Source organism: Desmodus rotundus, chromosome 1 (genome assembly GCF_022682495.2).
Source record: "Desmodus rotundus isolate HL8 chromosome 1, HLdesRot8A.1, whole genome shotgun sequence".
Classification (NCBI taxonomy): Eukaryota; Metazoa; Chordata; class Mammalia; order Chiroptera; family Phyllostomidae; genus Desmodus; species Desmodus rotundus.
Window position 1 is genome coordinate 62,041,985 of NC_071387.1, and position 22,438 is coordinate 62,064,422.

General features: G+C 39.9%; 1 protein-coding gene across 9 annotated transcripts in view; it reads right to left on the reverse strand.

The window, feature by feature from the left end:
• Nucleotides 1-22,438, reverse strand: part of FREM1 (FRAS1 related extracellular matrix 1) — a 161,159-nt gene that overhangs the window by 97,156 nt on the left and 41,565 nt on the right. For all 9 annotated transcript variants that reach the window (XR_008426875.2, XM_053924556.2, XM_053924550.2 and 6 more), the window contains 7 exons: nucleotides 20,189-20,297; nucleotides 16,865-16,996; nucleotides 14,477-14,821; nucleotides 13,736-13,878; nucleotides 7,055-7,251; nucleotides 6,082-6,172; nucleotides 4,582-4,749 (listed from right to left, as the gene is read on the reverse strand). Coding sequence is in view for 8 of the 9 variants with exons in the window: in XM_053924556.2 (XP_053780531.1) it covers nucleotides 4,582-4,749; nucleotides 6,082-6,172; nucleotides 7,055-7,251; nucleotides 13,736-13,878; nucleotides 14,477-14,821; nucleotides 16,865-16,996; nucleotides 20,189-20,297 (1,185 nt within the window). In the remaining variant the exon portion in view is untranslated. The remainder of the gene's footprint in view (nucleotides 1-4,581; nucleotides 4,750-6,081; nucleotides 6,173-7,054; nucleotides 7,252-13,735; nucleotides 13,879-14,476; nucleotides 14,822-16,864; nucleotides 16,997-20,188; nucleotides 20,298-22,438) is intronic.

Here is a 22,438-nt window from a genome sequence, read left to right on the forward strand (position 1 = left end):
CAAATCAATAGTTATTGGTGAAAATGAAAAATGTGGTTTTTTATTTTACAGAAAAAAAGAATGTGGATTTTTGGCCAACCCAATACATGCAGAAAAATGAAACCAGACCACCTTCTTACACCACACATAAGAATAAATTCAAAATGGATTAAAGACTTAAATGTTAGACCCCAAACCATTAAAATCCTAGAAGGAAACATAGGAACCTCAGACATTGCTTGTAGCAATATTTTATCTGATGTATCTCTTCAGTCAAGAGAAACAAAAGAAAAAAATAAACAAATGGGACTACGTCAAACTAAAAAAATTTTGCACAGCAAAGGAAACCATCAACAAAACAAAAAGACAACACGCGGATTGGGAGAACATGTTCACCAATACATCTCATAGGGGTTGATATGCAAAATTTACAGAGAACTTATAAAACTCAACACAAACAAAACAAAAAAACCAATTAAAAATGGGCAAAGGACCTGGAGGACACAGAGAAGGCCAAATAGGCATATGAAAAGATGCTCGACATCAGTAATCATCAAAGAAATGCACATTAAAACCACAATGAGATATCACCTCATGCTGGTCAGAATGGCTACATCAATAGTCTGAACAAACAACAAATGCTAACAAGCATGTGGAGGAAGGGAAACACTTTTGCACTGTTGGTGGGAATGCAGACTGGTGCAGACACTGTGGACAGCAGTATGGAGCTATCTCCAAAAGTGAAAAATGGATCTGCCTTTTGACCCAGCAATCCCACTTCTGGGAATCTATCCAGAGAAACCCGAAACACTAATTCAAAAGAACATAAGCACCCCTATGTTCATTGCAGCATTATTTACAATCGCCAAGATATGGAAGCAGCTCAAGTGTCCATCAGTAGATGAGTGGATAAAACAACTTTGGAACATTTACACAGTGGGATACTACCTGGCTGTAAAAAAGAAGAAAATTTTACCCTTTGCAACAGCATGGATGGATCTGGGGAATATTATGCCAAGTGATATAAACCAGCCAGAGAAATACAAAATACCATATGATTTCATTCATATGTGGAGTGTAATGAACAAACTAAACAAAGAAGCAAAATAGAGACAGACTCGCAGATGGAGAGCATCTGTGGGGGTGTTAGGGAGTGGAGGGATCGAGCAAACAGGAAAAAGGACTCATGGACATGGACAACAGTGGGGTGACTGTGGGGGTGACTTAGGGGGATAAATGGTCATGAAAAATGCAATAAAAATTTTTAAAAGCAAATTTTAAAACATTGAAGCCATAAAAATATTTTATAATAGAAAAACCCACTGCTTGACTACTAATAATTCATTTGTGAGTAAAAAGCATGTTAGAGGGGCTGGCAAAGACATAAGTCTTGAAACTTTCAAATAAGTCTTGAAAACTGCTGTATACAATATCTTCACCTTAGAGATTTATAAGGCACATAAACATAGTCAAAGCTCTGAGTTCCCCCAGTAAGAAAATGTTGTTTGTTTAATGTAGCATCTTACAGAATGCAGTACTATTCTGTATATATTACCACACAGAAGCAAAGCAAGCAGACACAGTGGGGCACCAAGTCATGGGCTCTGGGGGCTCCTAGGAGATGACCAGGGTTGGGTGCCCTGCCAATGTGAGAACACAGCATTCGCCAAGGAAGCAGCCATTCTCCTCAGAGCAGCCGCTGCTCCCACAAAAGAGGATGTTCCCAAGGAAAGAGTCGTAAAGAGGTTGAGACAAGGAACAGGCGAGGAAAGGGGAAGGAGAAGTCAGGAAGAAGTCGCAGCTCACTCAGAGCCCTGCTCTACCCTCCAGCCCAGCAGGGCACAGTTGCCAGGGGCATCCACACATGTCCCAAGGACAGTCCAAGGATTGTAGAGATTATAGACCGACAACCCTGAGACAGCTGCCCTCTATTCTCTAATAAACAATTTCCACCAGTAAAGGAAAACAAAAAAGAAAGAGCTTTCTCTCCCTACAACCACTTAACCCCATCCCTCCTCAGACACCTTACTTTAATTTTGCCAAACCTATATTTTCACTGTTTTTAGGAGGAAGAATAAAGGGAGCTCTTATTGAAAAAGGAGTGTTATCTTTGAAACAAAGTCAATGTCTCATTTTTTCCTCAGTCAAAAATGAGTCAAACTCATTTTTTTCCTCATTTGCATCAATGACTATCCCAAGGAATATGCTTTGTTATAGTAGATAATTTTTAAATATAATACATACATATTTAGAACTTTCAAAAAAAATAAAAGCATAAGGCTAATTTGCCCCCTACTCATTATCATTAACTTCTTAGTCCCTGCCAGAACCAACTTGTGCTTAGGTTCCTGGCACTTCAGGTTGGCATGGTGACAAGGTCCCTGGGTGGTTATCATTCAGCTCAGCCACCTGTGGGCATTTGAAATCAGGAAATCACTCCTATGACTGGCTTCACAAAAAATACTTATTTAATTTTATTTCTACTATTCTCAGGTCTCACAGATGCTATTTCCTTTGTTCCATAGACTGTACAAAAAAGACAGAAGCCACTAAGACAGAAGCCACTATGCCACCTGAGCACCAAGTCCTCATAAATATTCAACATTCTGCATCCTTTTTGGTTTTCCCCACAGATCATCTTTCTCTAAGAAAAGACTTGGACTGCTTTGCATAAAAGGGTATTTCTCCATGATTGTTCGAGAAAAAGCTTTAGCTTCTTTAGATGCCCGGCTATTTCAGGCCTCTATCTCATACATAGAAAAGTATGGTGTGAATTAAATCCAATCAAATTAGCTGGCTTTCTAAACTATTTTCTCCACAGTCATGTGATCTGGCGTCCAACAGGGAGTGGAAGAATAGAGTTTAGGTTACTTTGTGTGAGTTCCTCGGTGCATCTTCTACCAACAATTGCAAGCTCACAGCCCTGAGGAGTCAGGTCTTCAATGTAAATGGCTGTGCGGAGTTGGGTGGGGACTTTGATGACTGGAGAACATTCCAAGTGCCGCTGTGGGATACGTGGGCTCAGCACTGTCAGAGCTCCCAAATTTTCAATAAATGCTAAAAATCCAGACTTGATCAGAAGCTTCCTGATGTTGGCAACTCATTATTCAAAAATACTGTTTTTTACCCAACCCAAGTTCACCTTGCTCCCTCAGGGTGAGCCCTGTGCCCCACAACCCTGGGCAGGTGTGGAGATGGCGAGGCGGGAGTGAGAAAGGGAGCAGCAATGCTTTCCAGGCTACATTCCTGGTAGCTACCTGTGAAGGTGACCTATTTCCTTGGGGATCAGACATGTGTAGGTTCCCGTCTTCCCAGGCCACTAATGGATGGGTAATCCTACTTTGTCTTTCTGCTTAGGAGGGAAAATGAGCCCAGGAACGGCCACACTATTCAAAAGAACATGTGCACTCCCTTGTTTGTTACAGTGCTATATAAAATAGGGAAGATTTCGAAGCAGCCCAAGAGTCCATGAGTTGGTAAGTGGATAAAAAATCTGTGATACATTTTCACGATTGAATACTACTTGGCCATAAAAAAGAAAGAAATCTTACCCTCTGAGACAGCATGGATAGACCTGGAGCACATTATGCTAAGTGAAATAAGCCAGTCAGAGAAAGACAAATACCATATGATTTCACTCATACATGGACTCTAATGAACAAAATAAACTGATAAAAAAATAGAAACAGACTCATAGAGAGAGAGCAGGCTGACAGCTGTGAAAGGGGAGGGAGGTTGTGCACCAGGTGAAAAAGGTAAAGGGATGAAGCAAACACAACAACAAAACTCATATTCCCAGACAACAGCATGGTGGTTACCAGAGGGAAAGGGGGATGGAGTTAACTAACAGAGGGTAAAGAGGGGATGAATGGTGATAGAAGACTTGACTTGGGATGGTGAACACATAAAACAATATATATATGATGTATTATAGAATTGTACACCTGAAACCTATATAATTTTCTTACCAACGTCCTCTCAATAAATTCAATAAAAAGGTAAAAAAAAAAAAAAGCCACACCAATTCAGTCTAGCACTCCGATGGGGAGGAGGCAGAGTATGGAACAAACTCTGTATGAACCCACCTCGCAGACAAGACTGTCTAGGAGGCGTCACCTTTGTGGTTCAGATTTAATGAGAGACCCCAGTGCTTTACAGCTTCATAAACATTGGGGAGTAGGGCTGGATAAGATGGAAGGGCCCATCTTAATTCATTTTGGAAAGTTAAAAGCGTCTTTAGATTACTGAGTAGCATAGCTGGCCTGTGGTGAGAGCAAATAAGCCCTTCTGGTTGCTAAGAGACCTATAATTTAATCCCCTTCCCCTGATCAACACGTAAAACTCAGCAGAAAAGAAAGGAAATGAAAGATTTTGATAAAGCTTTGAAAATAATGCCAAATCAGACAGAAAAGTCCCATGGGAGGTGAAGAACTCCCCCGACCCCCCACCGCCCTGCTTTTTCCTACACTGGGGCTAGAAAATAAAAAAGTTCTTTAAAATTGCTTAAAGAAAAGTTAGCATTTCCAGTAAGTCTTAAAGTCTTTCCTTACTTTCCTTAGGTCATTCCTCCTTTTCATCCTTTACATCAAACATCGCACGTACCTCAGGAACTCGGTCGTCCACTGGGAGAACGGTGACATTGAAGCAGATCCCATGCAAAGTGCCGCCGTGCTGGCTACTGACGGAGAATGTGAACTGGACGTGCTGTGGATGCGGGCCTATATCATGCAGAGGTGGCATGTAGGCCACTTTCATGTGGTTCACAGCATCCTGCAAAGCAAACCGAGATGGACACGTGGGTGCCGATTTGCAAGGATCAGAGACTTTCAGAGATGCCGGTCTGAGGGAACTGTCATAATAATAATATGGAATAGTGTAAAAGCACCACCATCAATCTGAGGGTTCCAAAAAGGTCTACTTTATAAGTCACATTTTCTAAAAACCAGGAAGGAAAAGGACAAAGAAATTAAGTAAATATATCAAGTACTTGAAGCCAGCCAACTCTATAAAGGCAGGAGACTTGAATTTTAACTCAGCTTCCCCATAAGTAGAGCTCGTGTGTAAGCTCCACTAGCATAAGTAGCCGTGTGACATCCGTTAGGCTGCTTACACTTGCTAGGCCTCTTTTTCTTTATCTGTAAAATAAATGAAATCATAAAATAATAGTGCCTACCACATGGGGCTGACACACCCATTTGCAACATCTAACTACAGTGAGATTAGGCATAATGAGCCCCAAACTATACAGATGCAGCTGCTGTCTAAGCACACTCGTTGCCATTATTGTGAGCCCTCTGCAGTCTTCAGAGTAGAGTCCACAGGAGCAGGGAGAAGACTGATACAATATTTGGTGAAAGCAGATGTTCTGGGTTGAACTGTGTCTCCCAAAAGGTATGCTGAAGACCTACCCCTGGTACCTCAGAATGTGACTTTAATTGGGAATAGGATTCTTGCAAATATAATTTGTTAAGGTGAGGTCATAGTGGAGCAGGGTGAGCCTTTAATAACTGGTAAGCTTATAGTATAGAAAAGAAACAAAGAGGAAAAAGATGGCCACAGATTACAGGCAGAGGCTGGAGCCATAGGTCTACAAGTCAAGGAACATCAAAGATTGCCATCAAACCACCAGAAGCTAGGAAGAGGAAAGGAGGGACTCTGCTGCATTTGTTCAGAAAGAGCAAGGCCCTACCACCACCCTGATTTCAGACGGCCAGACTGGGAAGTGTGAGACAATGAATCTCAGTTGTTTTAAGCCACCCAGTCTGTGGTACTTTGGTATGAGCAGCTCCAGCACACTGACATGACAGGATATCAGAAAAACCGAATCTGGTGGAATAAAAACAATTGTGCCGGGTCCCTGCTGGCAAAATAATGCAAAAGCCTGTGTCAAATTACAAGATTTTGAAATCATATCCAAATTGATCAAGCTCTGTCAAATAGATGGTGCACGCTTCATGTAAAGGTACGAGCAAAAGGAATAAAGGTATCAAGCACTGTAACAGATGTCAAAGACCATCATTCACAAGTGCAGTCGTAGGAGCACCAGGACTTCTCAGAGGACACTTCCATCATGTTTTTAAAACCTTTAGCATAGCATCCTACCTGAGTGAATGACTTCAAGCCCAGGGCTGCAGGATTTTTGGCTAGCTTTGGTATGCTATCCACCATGAACAATTTCCCAGCATCCAAGTGTCTAAAGAGAAATATTGAACACATCAGCTCATTTTCTGAGTCAAAAATCTTAAGGCTATTTGACTTAAACAAAAATTAAGTCAAATAGCCTACAACCAAATTTTTAAAACTAAAAGAGCACATCACGGGAAGAAAGAAAATATTAAGTTCCCATATTCTGTCTTTACATGTTGGGGATTCTAGACTTAAGTCTGGTCTCATTAATGCCATTCTTATCATTACTGCAAAGAGTATGTACAACATTTTCCGCTTTGACGTCATGAAGGAGATCCAGCATTCTCATCCTAAAATGTTTCCTTGCCATCATCGCATGCATGTCAGCAGCCTAAACTATATTCATGCCGCTTTTCTGGGTTGGGATCATAGAATATGGCCATTCTGTGGCCTGCAATGCCAAAAAATAATGTTATAAAGACTCAATAAATTTTACTGAAAAGAAAAAAGAATCGTTCACTTTAGAAAAGGGGATTAAAGACTGTTTTAAGCCAACTAAGCTGAAGACACTACAAGAGGCAGGCAGCTGATCAATTAATACAACTTTTGAAGGGAGGTATGAGATTGAGATTAGAATAAATGTTAAATAGAATATAAATTCATGTCTGACCAACAAAGCGATTGAACCACAGCACTATATATTGCTACTTTTGACTCTCTACCAGGGGTGTCCAAACTTTTGGCATCTCTGGGCCACACTGGAAGAAGAGTTGTCTTGGGCCACATATTAAATACACAAACACTAATGAAAACTGACAAGCAAAAAAAAAAGGTTTTAAGTAAATTTAGAATTTTGTGTTGGGCTGCATTCATAGCCATCCTGGGCCTCATGTGGCCTAGAACATAGCCCTCAACTAACAGCCGAGGTAATGGCTTTCCATAGAGATACCTGTGACTGGAAGAGAAAAATGGAGCAGTTGTTACTGTATAGACCAGCTCCCGGTCATATGATTCCGTATCTATAAAATGTAGGTGTTTCTTAGTTATGTAGGCCACCTCAGTTTCCTTGACAATCAAATGCCGAGAAACTCCAGGAGCCTCTTCGGGAAGCTGGTCATCCACTGGAGTGATATGAATGGTCACCACCTGGAAAGAAATTATCTGTGCCATTATATGAAGTACCAAAAAGACACCAAAGAAAACACCCACAATCACCTCATCACAGTGATTTTTGACAATTTTCAAAAAATGTCATTAATAATATACTTCCACTAAAATGATTCAGGAACTATGAAGAATGCAAGGCAAAAATGGAACATTCTCCACCCATTTATATTATATTTTAAGAGTGTAATTACCACAGTTATAGTTAGTGCAGTCATGACTGTTATGGAACGGGTATTTCTACATCTCCTTTCCACCAACAACCTATGCTTTTTCGACCTCCCTCTACTCAGCCATTGATTCTAGAAACCGCAACATAACTTTTGGGTCCTCCTTCTCTACCCACATACATATAACACACCTGAGAGTTCCTCCTTATAAAACCCCACAAGCCACTCCCACCCTAGCTGTCATTCCTACCGGTACTGGCCTACATCCGCCTCTCATAATGTCCTCCTTACATTACTGCAGCGGCTTCCTGTCAGCCCTAACTTCAATAGCTAATACAGAGTTCCAAACCTCTAGTGTTATGTTTTTTCAAAATACAAATTAAATCAGGCTAGTCACCTCTGCAAAAATCTTAATCACCCAGGAGTGATAGAATTATTCAAGCTCCTTAGCATGGCACCTAAGACCCCCTATAGTTTGGTTTTGGTTTTGGTTTTTGTAGTGATATTTTCATCAATATTATGGGGTTTTAAAAATTATTTTTTAGAAATTTATTGTGAATATATATATTCACTATATATATATATATATATATATATATATATATATATATATCCATCCCTCCACAGTTTACAACACCATTTTTCAACTTTATCTTTTACTCCTTTCAACATTAATTCAGCACTCCAGTGGCACACAAAAGACTGGACCCTAGTCTTTAGGCAGGCCTCTCTGCTTTGAATCATGTCGTTTCTTCAACCTGGAATTCTTTTCTCCTGCTTTCTCCAGCAACCTGAGTTTTCTCTTACCCTTGAAGGCTCTTAAAACTTTCTCCACCTTCTCAGATGGAATTAATTGTTCCTGAATTTTGCTTATCCCTCCACAAACATAATTATTTCATTGTCTTATATTATCAGCTAGTATTTCACAGGTGAGTCTCTCCTAGACTGAAATTTCTATAAGAGGGGATGGTAGTATAGTACAAACCACACGGAATTTGGCAATGAACAGGTCGTTAAAGGCCTAAGTATACCACTTGGAGGCTATTGATTTCGAATATGTCACTTAAATTTTTTAAATGTCAATTTGCTCACATGTAAGTTAAGCATAATGCCAGGAGGCCCACAGACTTGTTATGAGGATCACATAATAGCACTATGTAGGCAAAAAACGTCTCACACACAGTAGGCACTCAGTAAATACTCCGTTCATCTCTGTAGCTCTACAACATGTGGCACACACTATTTTGTAGGTAGAAAGTACTTCACCAGTATTTGATAACTGAATGAGTCAACATGCCCTGTTGGTGATTTTAAGGATTCTTACAAGCACACCCACAGGTCTGGATCCTGCTAGAGGGCAAGGAGGCGTTTTGCCAAACCACTTTAATCATCATATTTTCTTACAATAATGCACAGCTGGCTGTGAAAAAGCAATTACTTATTCTCTCCTACAATAGTACATTTGCTTCTTAGTGTGGGTATTATCCTCACTTCAATTTATTTTAATTTAATAAATTTACTTTTTAATTTAGTTTATTTTCATAAATTTAATATTGTTATTGAAGCACAGTTCAGCAATGCCAATTTTGTCTACTACAATAATGGTGTTCACAATACCCAATTTTAAAATGAAGTGAATTCCTTTTTAAATTGACATACAAAGCAAAAACTGAAGCATGGTTAAGCTTTTACTATGATATAGAGAATACTGAAATATTAGCTCAGCCCCCTCCGAACTGTGCTCCCCCGGGTGAATCAGTGGGCCCTTTGGGATCAGTTTTTCTCTCTGCACATTGGGCATAACAATGGCTACTACGGTGATGTTAGGGTCCAATGAGACAGTTAGGAACACAGTGAGTAATGGGTAGTAGGTGTTCAATCAATTAACACCCTGTCTCCATTCCTCATTACTCATGAAAGCCTAGCCCGTATCAACTGCTCCATTACAAAGCATTTCAATAATTAAAAACTAAAGCCAGTTATCAAAATAAAGGAACACAATGGCAGTCACTGCTCTAGTCTCCTGGAGTCTGTGTCACATTTTTTTTTCCAATTATAGTTTTTGCTAATTTACAAAGTTCAGAAATTCTCAGTGGGACCTCCCAGCCACAGTGCGGATCAGGGAAGCTCCACTTAATTGAAAAACTGGATTTAATAAGGAAACAATAGTCATTGTGCCTTCAAAGAGACCATTTTCCATGCTAATTTATTCTCCAATGTGTTCTTTGTATAAAAAAAGAATGTGCAAGCATGCTTTTTTATAGCCCTGTAGTAATTCTTGGTGGGTACATTTTTCAACATGCTTTATGATTGCCTAAGTTGATGTGTCTTTACATATTTATGCATGTTTAAACAATTACTGTGTGTGTGTGTGTCGATGAAAAAATCCTACTTTAACAGACTCCATAGAGAAATAAACTGCTCTTAGTTTACTGAAATTTGGTTGTAACAAAGACATTATTAAATACTCATTCCCAGTCAGTGGAAAGCTAGTGCCCACACCAATCACTGGGCTTTTGCTTGCTGGGGGTCCCCTACATGCCTCCAGTCTACTTATGTCCACAAACACCCACAGGCAGATTTGTAGGGAATCAGAATATGAAGTGACAAATCAGTGTACAAAATAACAAAGCCTAACCTTGTTCCTCAATGTTCATAATATGATATTTTGCAGGTTGATAGCTGACATGTAGACCTGGGTTCTCAATCTTTTCTTTGCCCTGACCTTTGATTCCTGCCTGATTCTTCATTTTACAGCTTCCTTTGAGATTATCCAGCGCTATCTCTTGGCCCCAAGAACTACTTCCAATGCTTGTTTTGCCAACCCACATTCTGGGCTGGCTTATAGAGGCCCACACCCTGGGTGCCTGTTCTCTCACCTAGTCATGGTTCATCGCTCCCTTCCCCTTCACCCCAGGCACTTGGGGCATCTGCTTTCGTTCTTCCTACATTTCTTAGTCCCCTTTCTGCTTCTCTCTTCTGTCCTTATTTTGCATTTTCCATTTTACTTCCAATGTTACCCTCTCCTGGTTTAAGATCTCCTAGGCTTAAGCTCTATAAAGCCCTCTACTGAGAATGATAAAGAAGAAAATATTTCTTTTAAAGTAAATTGAGTGGGACAGGCTTTGTTTTGATGGTAGTCGTGACAACCAAGACAGGAAAAGGGAGGGGTTTCTTGCTGATGTATAGAGACCTGGCTGATGTGCAGGTAGATCTCTCGGTAGTAGTATCCAGGAAGGGAGGATAGGAGGAGGTAAGTAGCATCCCTGTTAATGCAGTTTTCTTCCTGCTTTAATTAAGTTGCTTCTCACCTGAGGAGATGCTTGGTTTCTGCCTTTATCAAAGGAAATATTTTAACAGTATGGCCTAAACAATCCTATGCCTGAGCTTATTTAATCTTTGGTGACTGTTGAACCTTTGATTACAAAATCTCCCATTACATAACCATCTTATCTGGACTTTTAGTTGCACACGTGAAAGTTACAAATTCTCTTTTAATATTTTAAGTACATTTTTATTTGTAGAGCATGACTAGATACTTGTCCAAATTTAAGATGCAGTAATCAAGTAGACAAGACCATCATTTTAGTCCCTTAAAAATTGGACTTTCAGTGAAAGTATCAGAGTTTTACAACACAAAAATTCCTACCAGCACACACACATAAAATACTTGCTCTGTTGTTATGCACACACTCATTCCTGGAAACTCTTAAGAAAAAAGCTTTATACTCACTAACTCCTCATCTCACTTCCTCCCCCATTCTTATAAAATATTTCAGTTTTCTTATTTCTTCCTAGTTTCAATAAAAGCTGAAAGAACCAGAGTTCATTTTGGGGCCAAGAGTTTTTGAGGTTCTACTTTGAGTCAGGTACCAAGGTCTGAAGACACAGAGATGAATAATTCAAGATTCCTGCCAACAATGAGCTCAGAGTTGACCCAACAAAACAAATAATGGCCTCACATTATAGTGACTTGATATTGGATCATATATACATATATGGACCAGCTGATTCAGCCGGGGAGACTGTGGAATGAGGGCACCAGAGGAAGCTTCCTAGAACAGGTGAGGTCATCACTGAGAGCAGGTCTCCAGTCTGGAGAGGAACCAAGCCAACACTGCCACAGATCAGAAGAGGGAGAACTGGGGGAATGGAGGCTAGATGAATTCTATTGCACAGAACGCTATGATATTAATGGATTTTTAATTGTCTTCAACTACAAAGGTGTCGCTGATTTCTTCTACTCTTCAAGAGACTGTGTGAAGGATTGTGAGGATATTCTAGCCCCAAAAAGATGAAGGTTGAAACTAAAGCAATGGCAATAAGTGGGGAAGTATAGACAGATGAGAGAGATTTGCCTGTTAGATTTAGTAAGACTTTCTGAGTAATTGGTTATTCAGATATTAGAGAGAGAAGGTTTTAGGGATGACTTCAGAGAGTCTAGTTACAGTGGTTTTGTGCAAGTTTGGGGGAAATTACATACTAAATGCCTGTGGACATGGTAATTTTAAAATGCTGGTGAGATATACACGTAGAGATGTCAGGTAGAGAGGTGAGTACACAAGGCTGAGGTGGAGAATATTTAGGAGCCAAGCAAAGGGCTGTACACGAATACAGAGCAAATTTATAGATTTGTATTCTCTCTCCCTGCTCCCTGCCTCTCTCCCTCTCAACATAGATTAATAAGTTGAAAGCAGAGAAAAATGTGATTATGACTCTTTCTGTAGTAACCCATCCATCAGAAGAAATAACCTTATAACCTGGAAGCTACATAACCTGGAATAACCTGGAGCTACAGTAGTTACTCTGACTTATTTGCCAAGATTTAAAAATAATTTTGTCTCAATAAAGTTTTCATTACTGTGGTCCTCTTTATGGAGGGATCTACCATCTACATTTGAACTTAAATATGATAAAAGTATATATAGGAAAACAAGCTATAAAATATATAATAGAAGAAGAGGAAAAAGAAGTCTCAAGTTTTCTATTCTTAAAAAGGTACATTGTCTGCTAAAATTGATATGGTATTCTAATCAGAAACAAAGCTCAACTTGATACAACAGATAATTTAGAAATAAATCCTATTGATAGTTGCCATTTAGCAGCTTGTTACCAAGTCAACTAGGGTCTCAAACAAAAATGTAATCTAGAAATGGTTTATAATACATTGATGGAAAGAAGGGGCTGTTATTTGGAAAGGAGTTGATTTGTTATTCAATAAGCAGTTGGATTGAGAATTTCCTCACTCATTCTCCAATTCCTCTTAACAGGGCCCACCTACTTCCTTCAATTTCTAGGCTCTCTGACATCATTCTTCTGATCACACCTTTTTTACCCTTATCTTAGCAAACAGATGAATAGCTCAGTCATCTATGCATTGGCTAATGTGACTGACTGTGGGATGAGAAGACATTACATAACCAATAGGGACACATGCTGTAAGTAGTCATTCTAGAGCTGGTTCAAGATTTGCTTAGATCCCTATGCATTCTACCTTCCAAGATAATAGGTATAAACTGCCTAGCAAAAATAACTATATAGTAGGTGACTGCTTATTTTCAGCTCTTTTTTTCCACTCCTACCACTAACCATGTTCTCCTTGCAAAGAGTCTACCCTTTTATAGTCATGCAAACCCTACACTAACTCAATTTTATGTAATTTTTATATGAAAATGTCTCCTTCAAATTATTTCTGCATCCTACATATTTAAATGATATCTTTAAATGGTAGTAAAACTCTTAGCTCTTCAAAAGCAACAATAAGTAACAACTAATTTATTTACTGCATACTTACCATGTGCCAGAAAGTTCTCAGTACGTTATATGTATTATCTCACTTCCTCTCACAATCATTCCATAAGGGAGATGTACTATTCCCTATTTTACAGATGGGCAAACTGAGATGCCGGACAATCAGTTAATTGTGTCAAGGACAGGAGAGAACCAAAGGCAGCCTAACTCCAGAGCCTATACTTTAACATAGATAACTATACTTTAACTATACATAAACTGTATTTTCTTGAGTGCTATGAGAATGGCAAATTTTGTGAGGTGTTCTGTATAAAAATGTCCCATGGTTAAAAACCTGGGAAACACCACACAGAAATCTATAGAGCTTGTTAGAAAAGTAAATGGTAGAGAAGTGATATTGTAAACAAACTGACTTAATTTTGCTTACTTCATTGCTTCTCAATCTTTGAACCATAAAACCTATTTTCACATAGTTTCTATAACTTCTCCCAGAACTCCTATCTGTGGACAAGACTTTGGGAAAGTGTTCAGAGTTGGCCTCTTACCTGTGGCACTGAGAGGTTCGGAGGTTCATGGCTGTCCCAAAGGACAAATGCAAAAGAATCTTCAAAGATTTCTCCACCAAAGTGACGATAGTAAATGATTCCATTAAACAGATCCCTCTGAAGGAAGCCAGGGACAGGATAGCCTATTGGGTCCACAAAACACCAAATGCAAGTGTTTGGGTATGAAGATATTGGACTTATCTCCAAATCTTCTCTGCCTAGAGTGTTGTATGTGTCCAAGGAATCTTCATTAAAAGGTTTTATCAAAGCTTATAAATTATAAAGCAAAAAAATTAAAGTCGCTACAACTCTGTTAAAATATGTAGAGAAATTAGCATTAGAAAAATACTTTTAAGAAACATTGTCTTAAGAACCAAACTAATTAATCCCTATTTTGTTGCTCCTGACTACCATAAGAAGTAGTTATGAAATTATTCTAACAAAATATGAAATGCTATCATGCAATTACTTTATTAATAATCTGGAATAGGCCAAATGCCTCTTTTCAAACTTATTTGTTCTATCACTGTGCTTGGCTGACTTAATTTTTCCAAGTGTAATGATTCCCTTCAGGCCCAGCTCTGGAACTTTCTAGATGCCCATCCTTGCACAGATCAACTTAAATTCTCTAAGTCTCAGGCTTCCCATCTATAAAATAGAATAATAGTATCCCCTGCCATAAAGAGATATCCACCTTTGCACAAATTTTGACACAAATTATCTTCACTGCTCAGAGCTTACCTATGAGTCCTGGTCCTGGCTGCTTCATGATCTCTCCAGCCTGCGGAGGTCTCGTGATATTAAAGAAGATGTAGTCATCACTGGAGTCCATGTCGGAAGCTCTCAGCATGGAACCCTGGATCAGTACGGTCTGTCCCTCCTCCAGTTCAATAACAACATTATTTATGAGGAACGGGGGACTGTCATCTTTGGGCAAAATGTTAATGGGAAACTTGTGGCGGATGCTGTGATGACCATCGAAGATCCTGAAGACCACGAAGTCTCTGGTGGAGTCGCTGTCATCATGATGGTAACGAACAACGCCGGCCTGCAGGTCAGCCACAGTGAAGAGAAATCCTTTCCCCCCTGAAGGAGAGAGCAGAGGTGGCACTGACTGAAGGAGGTGCCGGGGGGTGGGGGGGGGGGCAGTACAGAGGCAGCCCTTGCAGTGAAAGCAGCACTAGGCAAGAGGGCATGGAGGGAAGTGGTGCAGCTGGTACTTTCCTCTTCTGGAAAAACCACAGATTGTTTAGTGGGCTCTGAGCCTCCACAAACCTGCTTTTGGACAGTGGTGTAGCAGTTATTAGTTGTATAGATTGGGCAAGGTATTTGATTTATTTGAGACTCATCTATAAAACAGGAACAACACCTACCTCATATTCCCTAGTGTGGATGAGAGAACTTAAACAATAGTAAGCTTACAATAAATGTTCATTGTTCTTTAACTCATTGTTATCCTACATGACAACACTTCTCAGAGATGTGATCTCAAACCAGCAGTGCCAGTGCCATCTGGAAAGTTAGAAATGTACGTTCTCAGGCCCTACCCTACACCTACTGCATCAGAAATCCTGGATGTGGAACCTAGCAATATGTGCTTATCTAGCCCTCCAAGAGAGTCTAATGCATGCTAACATTTGAGAATCATTGGCCAAGAGCTACAGCTCTGGTATCAAATGGCCTAGGTTCAAATCCCAGTTCCACCACTTTCTAAGTGGATAACATTAGACAAGTTAACTTCTCTAAGTCTCAGCTTCCCCATATGTGAAGTGGGAATAATGATAGTACCTCACTCTATAAAGCTGTATAAGATAAAGCATGTAGAATATTTTGTACCATATCTGTCACAAAGTAAATACTTAATAACTATTATACTATTTTCTATCTCTTCTGAGCCCAGAATATTGGCTTATGGTCTACTGCTCTATATTTCATTCCATAATATTAATAAAATTGCTTCACTCTTGTCTAAACTAAACTATTATAATTCTTGGTGGCAGCTGCCCCATTACTCTCCATATACCATATATAAAGACTCATGAACTAATGATTAAACACTAGAATAATGGACAGGACAAGCTCATTGCCCATTAGCCACTTTCTGCTTCTTCCTCCGTACCAGTAACCTAGTTCTATTTGGAATGGTATGTGACCATTTTTTAAAATTCATGTCCCCAGGCTCTATCGCACGTAGGGATAGCATGTGAGTTGGCAGGAGATATAAGTGAATGGCACTGTATCAGACTCCTGGGACAAGTTGCTAAAGAAAGCTAACTTAGACGACATAACTTTTTTCATTCTTTCTTCCTTCCTCAAACGCAGACCCAAAGCCTAGACATGTAGGCACCATTTTGTGACTGCTGACAGAGCAGACAATAGCTTTTGGCATCATGGATACAGAATTCCTACATCTGGACAACTTGTCACATGAGGAAATAATGAATTTTTAAACCTCTGTAATTGAGTTTCCCTTACATGCAGCTGAACATCCACCCTAACTGACAGTCCCAGGCATCAGCTGACCACATACTGTCCTGGGATTAGACAAGAGAATTTATCATTTTACTTTTGATTTCAGAATTCCCTTATCACAAATGATGATAAATAAGAGCTCTCTCTCTGCTTTATAATTTGACAAACTAAGAGTATAATTGAAGTAAATCCCCTGAGCTCACTGCATCATAAAGTATGGTTGATTTTTATTAGTCCTGTTAACCTTAACTACCATCCTTGTAATTTTAATTATAAATTAATTTCTTTTAAACTATGGCAACTGCTACTAATGTCATAATAACATAATGATTACCAATGTATTTTAAGAAGTGTATTTTTCTGTTTTTCAATACATTTCTCTGAAGCAGAGGAATGAGAAGAAAATATTTTGTTTTCTAACTGGAATAAGATAATCAATTAATGAGCCAACCATAAAGTATCACTCATAAATGGTCATCCATTCATCTGAGCACCCCAACCTAAATGCCAATGATTTCAAAACGTCTAAATTTGGGGGATATGACAATTCATTTAGAAATGGGACCCAAGAGATGCTACATATATCCTGTTAAATATGATTTGCTTTGGGAGCAAGTTCTTGGGTTTCTTTATAGGGTACAAAGGCCAGTGGTGCACCTCTTACTGTGAGCCGTCCGTGCTGCAGGCCATCCACGGTGACCAGCTGCACAGCACCTATGTCGTCATTGTCGACGACCTGAAACTGCTCCCAGGTGATGGCCCGAGACTGCCCCTCCAGGAGGTTCAGACCTACAAGACAACACCAGAATGGTCTATGGCGTGCCAGCAAGTGTATATTAAGACAAAATGTATGAATTTTAACTCACAAAACTAGCTGAAAATTGTAGTTTCAAAACCTTTTCAAAAAACTGGAACTTAGCTTTTATTTCTAGTAATATTTTCACTTTTAGTACTACTAACTCCAACTGACAATTGGCTCCTGGTGATATATCCTTTTGAGACACGATGGTGCCAGAAAATAAATACCAAGCAAAGAACAGATGTTATGCTCACGGTGGTCTCTAGTGCAAAAAATGTCCTCAAGGAGTTTTTCAAAGGCTACCTCCAGATGTTCTGTGGGCGAAAGAGTCAGGAGTGCTTTTACATACACTGTTGGCCCTTGAGCAACAGGGGTGTGAACTGTGCAGGTTCACTTATACACAGATTTTTTTAAATAAATACTGTAAATGTATTTTATCCTCTTCACGATTTTCTTACCACCATTTTCTTTTCTCTAGACTGCTTTATTATAAGAATACAGTATATAATACATGTATAACATATAAAATATGTGTTAATTGGCTTTACGGTATTAGTAAGGCTTCTAGTAGGCTATGAATAGATTAGTGTGACTTCTGGGGAGTCATGTTATACGCAGATTTTGACTTCACCGAGGGTCAACACCCCTCACCCCCATGTTATTCAAGGGTCAACTGTAATTTGAGTTCATAAGTAGCGCACAGGACAAAGAATATAACATGGTTAAATATGCAAACACAGAGCTACTGTGCAAGGAGTGTTTAGTGGTGTTAGACGTGAAGTGTCTGGTACTTTACACAGAGGACTGTTTTTTTTAGTTTAGGCCCTAATAAGGAAGAGATTTTTGCAACTAAAGGAATGAAATGAAACCTTCTCCCTGGACGCAGCACACTGGAGGAAGGTTGTGCAGAGGAAATGAGTGCTGCTCAGAACAAGAGTACAGGTTCCAGACTGAACACTAGGGGCAGGGACAGGGAGCGTCTTTAACCACTGCCATTACCCAGCAGTGCTGCGAGCCAACAGATTACAGAGAATCTCAAAAGGGAACAGAACTCTATACAAAACAGGTTGATAAAATTTGAAGACAGTGTACTGGTGGGCCCAGTTACTGCTTTTCCTCAAATCTGCCCAGCCTCCCCTGGCTCCCTGAGCTTGGCCTGCTCTCTAGGGAGGGCTCCCACACTCCTGCCAATTGTAAAGCCCTGAATGCCATTGTCACATCTTCTGATTTGACTGGTCACCTCATTTCCTTCTGCAGTGAGGATCAGGTTTAGAGATGACCTCTCTTATGACCATGACCAGGTCCCACACCATGGGACTCCAGGAGTTTGTGCAGCAGCTGCTACGAGGGGCCAAGTAACATAACCTGGGCATGTGGGAGTCAATATCCAGTGAGGCAGACTGACCAAGAAGAGACAGGAGACGGGAAGGAGTTGACAGATTGTTGGCCCTTTCCCCACCCAGCTCTGACTCTTCCCGTACACAGTGAGTCCATCTCCTGGAAACATCAACATTACGAAGTAGTGACCATCAGCTTTATATTTTTGAAAACCTGGGACCAGTTCAGTTACACCACCTGGACTTCCCTTTCCCCCTTACTCGTTTGCAGTGTAGGGTTAATGCACACAACCTGCCTCCATAGCTAATGCTAGGGAGCCTGGGCTAAGACATAGAGTGTATTTAAGAGAAGGAAGGAAGCGAGGAGGGGAAACATGGGGGAAGACAAGTACATATAAAGAATCTCTATGACTGGTAATGAGGGTTCTGAAGCCAAGAGCACACAGAGTGGCCTAGGACATGGCATCACAAAGGACACAGCAAAAGAACAAGTGACAAGACTGGAAGTATATATAGCAAAATATTAACGGTGGCTATGTCTTCATGAAGTAGTAAATGATTTTACTCATTCATTACTATTTCATTCATTTTTTCTTTTTTTATTGCCACTCAAGTACAGTGGTCTCCATCTTCCTCTCACCACTCTCCCCCGCCCCACCTTATTCATTTTTTCCTTGACCCTTCATTACTATTTATTCTTTTTTTTACTACTTATTCAATTTATTGTACTTTCCAAGTTTTCAATGATGAACTCATTATTACTTCATAGAAAGTAGTAAGTAAAAATTTATTTTAAAATGGAGTCTGATGTCCAAAGTAACCAAAACCAGATTTGGAAAGCTCTCTTAACAAGCCTGGGGTTCACAGATCACACATACACATACAGACTATAAATCTCTACACTCAAGCAATACTCCACTTAACATGTGATTATTACTAAACTATAGGTTACCGATTCCTTCTTTTCTTTCATTATCCCTCTAACAGAGGTAGATGAGACATAGAGCCAAAATTATAAATCAAGGCTGCTCAACCAATGTTCTCCATCTACTGAAACTCAATGCATACAAACAACATACATGTGCATGCATATACCCACATGCAAGCACATACATTATGTACACATACACAGAAACACACACAAACATAAGAAGCAACTAATTTAACCTGCCACCTAAGGACACATATTATCCCCTTAATAGAACCTACGACCTCTCCTTATATGCTTTAAATACTATTGATGGGATCAGTAGAAAAGAAAACAATCGTCATTTAGATTCCAATTTTATATTTGACCTAAATATATTGCATTGCATTTATATTGCATTGCATCTCATTGAACTTACATTGCATTGTAAGCTCAATTAGAAATGAGAGGCAGAGCAAAGCTTTCTTTTTAAACAAATAAAGCATTTGAAGCTCTTATTTATATATTGTGGTTTCCATACAACCCAACTTAGAAATAAGGCAACGTAGAGAGCACCAGCGTATGCCTTCCTTCGATCCCTGTGAACAGTGTGAGTCAGAGACTTTTCTCTCTCAGTCTAACTACAGCTCAATATCACACACAGTCACTTTTTTGCCTCGTTTAGGTGAAAGTTGTCCTTCTGGTTCATCTCTTGCAGAGGAAAGAACTTGACCTCAGGACTCAGGAATCCTGGACTTAAATTTCTCACCCTACCAGTGGGAAAACCAAAACCAAACCAATTATCTGATGCCCTAGCCAGTCTGGGTTTCAGTTGCCTCATGTTGAAATGGGGTTAAAACTGTCTTTCTTTCCTGACCCACATATTTTCTTGCCTCCCCCCAGGGCTATGATGCCTGACACCCTACGCTGAGCTGCACCTGTGTTCCAGGACACTCGCGGAGCATTGGTGTCTGATGTTCTGATGGAGATATGGACGGTGACTGGTGCACTCCTTTCAAAGAAGAAATCGTAAACCTCCAACTCCACCTGTAAACAAACAGTTGCCTGTGAACCACACACTGAGGTGTCAGAGTATAAAATACCATTACTTCTGGGGTATACACTGCAAACAGAGACTGAATGGATTCAGGTTTCCACTGCCACCTGATCTCATTTTTGACAACCTGATCTCCCTTTTTCGGGCTCTACATCTTGTTCCTTAGTTCACTGATATTTTTAAATTTTCTTCTCCAGAAAAGAATTCTCAACCTAAAATAAGCAAATATGCTGAAAACGTGTCCCTGCATTTGGCCAGGAGACTGTCAGTCCAGCATCAGACCAATAGAGCCTCTCTCGAAGGCAGAGGCTCCAGAGCAGTTCTCCACTGGGGTGATTTTGTCATTTGGGACAAATTTTGTCATTTTTGACATTTGGGAATGTCTGGAGACATCTCTGGTCTCACATATGGGTGTGCATGTGGAGGGGGTGCTGTTGGCATCTAATAGACAGAGACCAGGGATGCTAACATCCTACCATACCCAGGATAGCGCCCACAACAAAGAATTCTCTAGTCCAAAATGTCACTGGTGCTGCTGTTAGGGGACCCCGATCCAGAGGTATCCATCCCACTAGTCATCCTTTTAAATATCCAGATTTTATTTGCTCCTATAAAATCCATAACTATTCAGTGGAGCTCTATGATAAGTTTTGAGCCTTGTTATGTGACATGTATGTATTATCACGAGGTGTTGACAGAGAAGGATCAGGTATAATGCAGAAATGGGAGGGCACTGCCTACTTTTGAAGAATGTGTGGTCCATTTGAGAGGATGAGAGCAATTATCAAATAGCAGCATATCAGCAGATATGACTTAACAAAAGAAACACATTCAAGAGTGCCAAAGGAACAGACTGAAAATGAAACTATACCAAGGTGGGAAATGTATTTATGCAGATGTAATACAAATATTAGATTGAACCATACAAAATCATGTTATGTACTAAGGAACTTTCTTCTCAAATACAGGAAATTCCTAATTAAATCAGTTTGAATTTCCCAAAGAGGTAACAGTGACCAAAGAGTAGCCCGCCTTGGAGCTACAGCCCAGGGCAGGGACAGCTAGCTTCAGGAGCACTGGCCATGGCTCTGCTCTCGGAAGTCCCACCCCAGGTGGCTAAGGGAACAAAGTTCTATAGAGGTCCAGGGCTTCCCACCCACAAAATGTGACAAGTGCATAATCTCCACTGAGAAAACTGGGTTGCCTTCTGACAAAAATATCACACACTTGAACAACTTCTGCACTGAGATTACATTATACAATGCCAGAAACACAGGACGCAGCAGGGGGGCAGGGCTGTATGTATGAGCTGCAGGTAAAGCCGGACGACTAAGGGGAAATCACTACATAACATCGAAGGAATGAGAGGCCAGGATGGGAAAATCAAAAGCTGCCACTTGCTATTATGAAATGAAGAAAATAAAAGCAAAGGGCACGACACAGCCCTTACAGTCTGAAGTCTTTTGTCTGCCCCTGAGACTAAGTGCTGCAAGTGCCTAAATTAGATGGAGGGCAATCTGGTAACCCCAGGGACACTCATTCCCCTTCATAAACCTGAACTCAAGTCTGTATCAATGCGCTCATTTAAATTTCAGCTTGCTGGTAGGTCTTTAAGTATGTGAAGGGTTATTATGTGCAAGGCTGTAACCAGCTGTTCTCTACTCCCACTGAGTACAAAACAAGAGGACAGAGTCTGAAGTGGTAGCAGAAAAGATTTAGATTAAAGAGAAGGAGGACTTTCCTGATGGAGAGTGTTTGACAGTGAAATCAGTTACCCTATGAGACTATGGAATCTGCTATCCTAAGTCAGTGTTATTAATTAAAATACAAGATCCCAGTAAAACACTTTTGCAAACAAAAAAGAATTAAAAGTTATTAATAAAAAATCATAAACAAAACCCCTAACTTCAATGGTCTATGTAATCTGACGCAGGCAGGCTGTTGAGGGCAGCAGAACTCTCAAACTGGTGAGCCACCTGGGCCAAATGTGGCCCTTAGAAATACTGTGTAGCTGGCACAATATAGTTTAAAATCTTTCATATGTTTCCTATATTTAAAAACAGAAGCATTTTTTACAAGGAAATTATAAATTTCCCACTTTTCTTGACAAACAAGAGCGATAGCTACATCT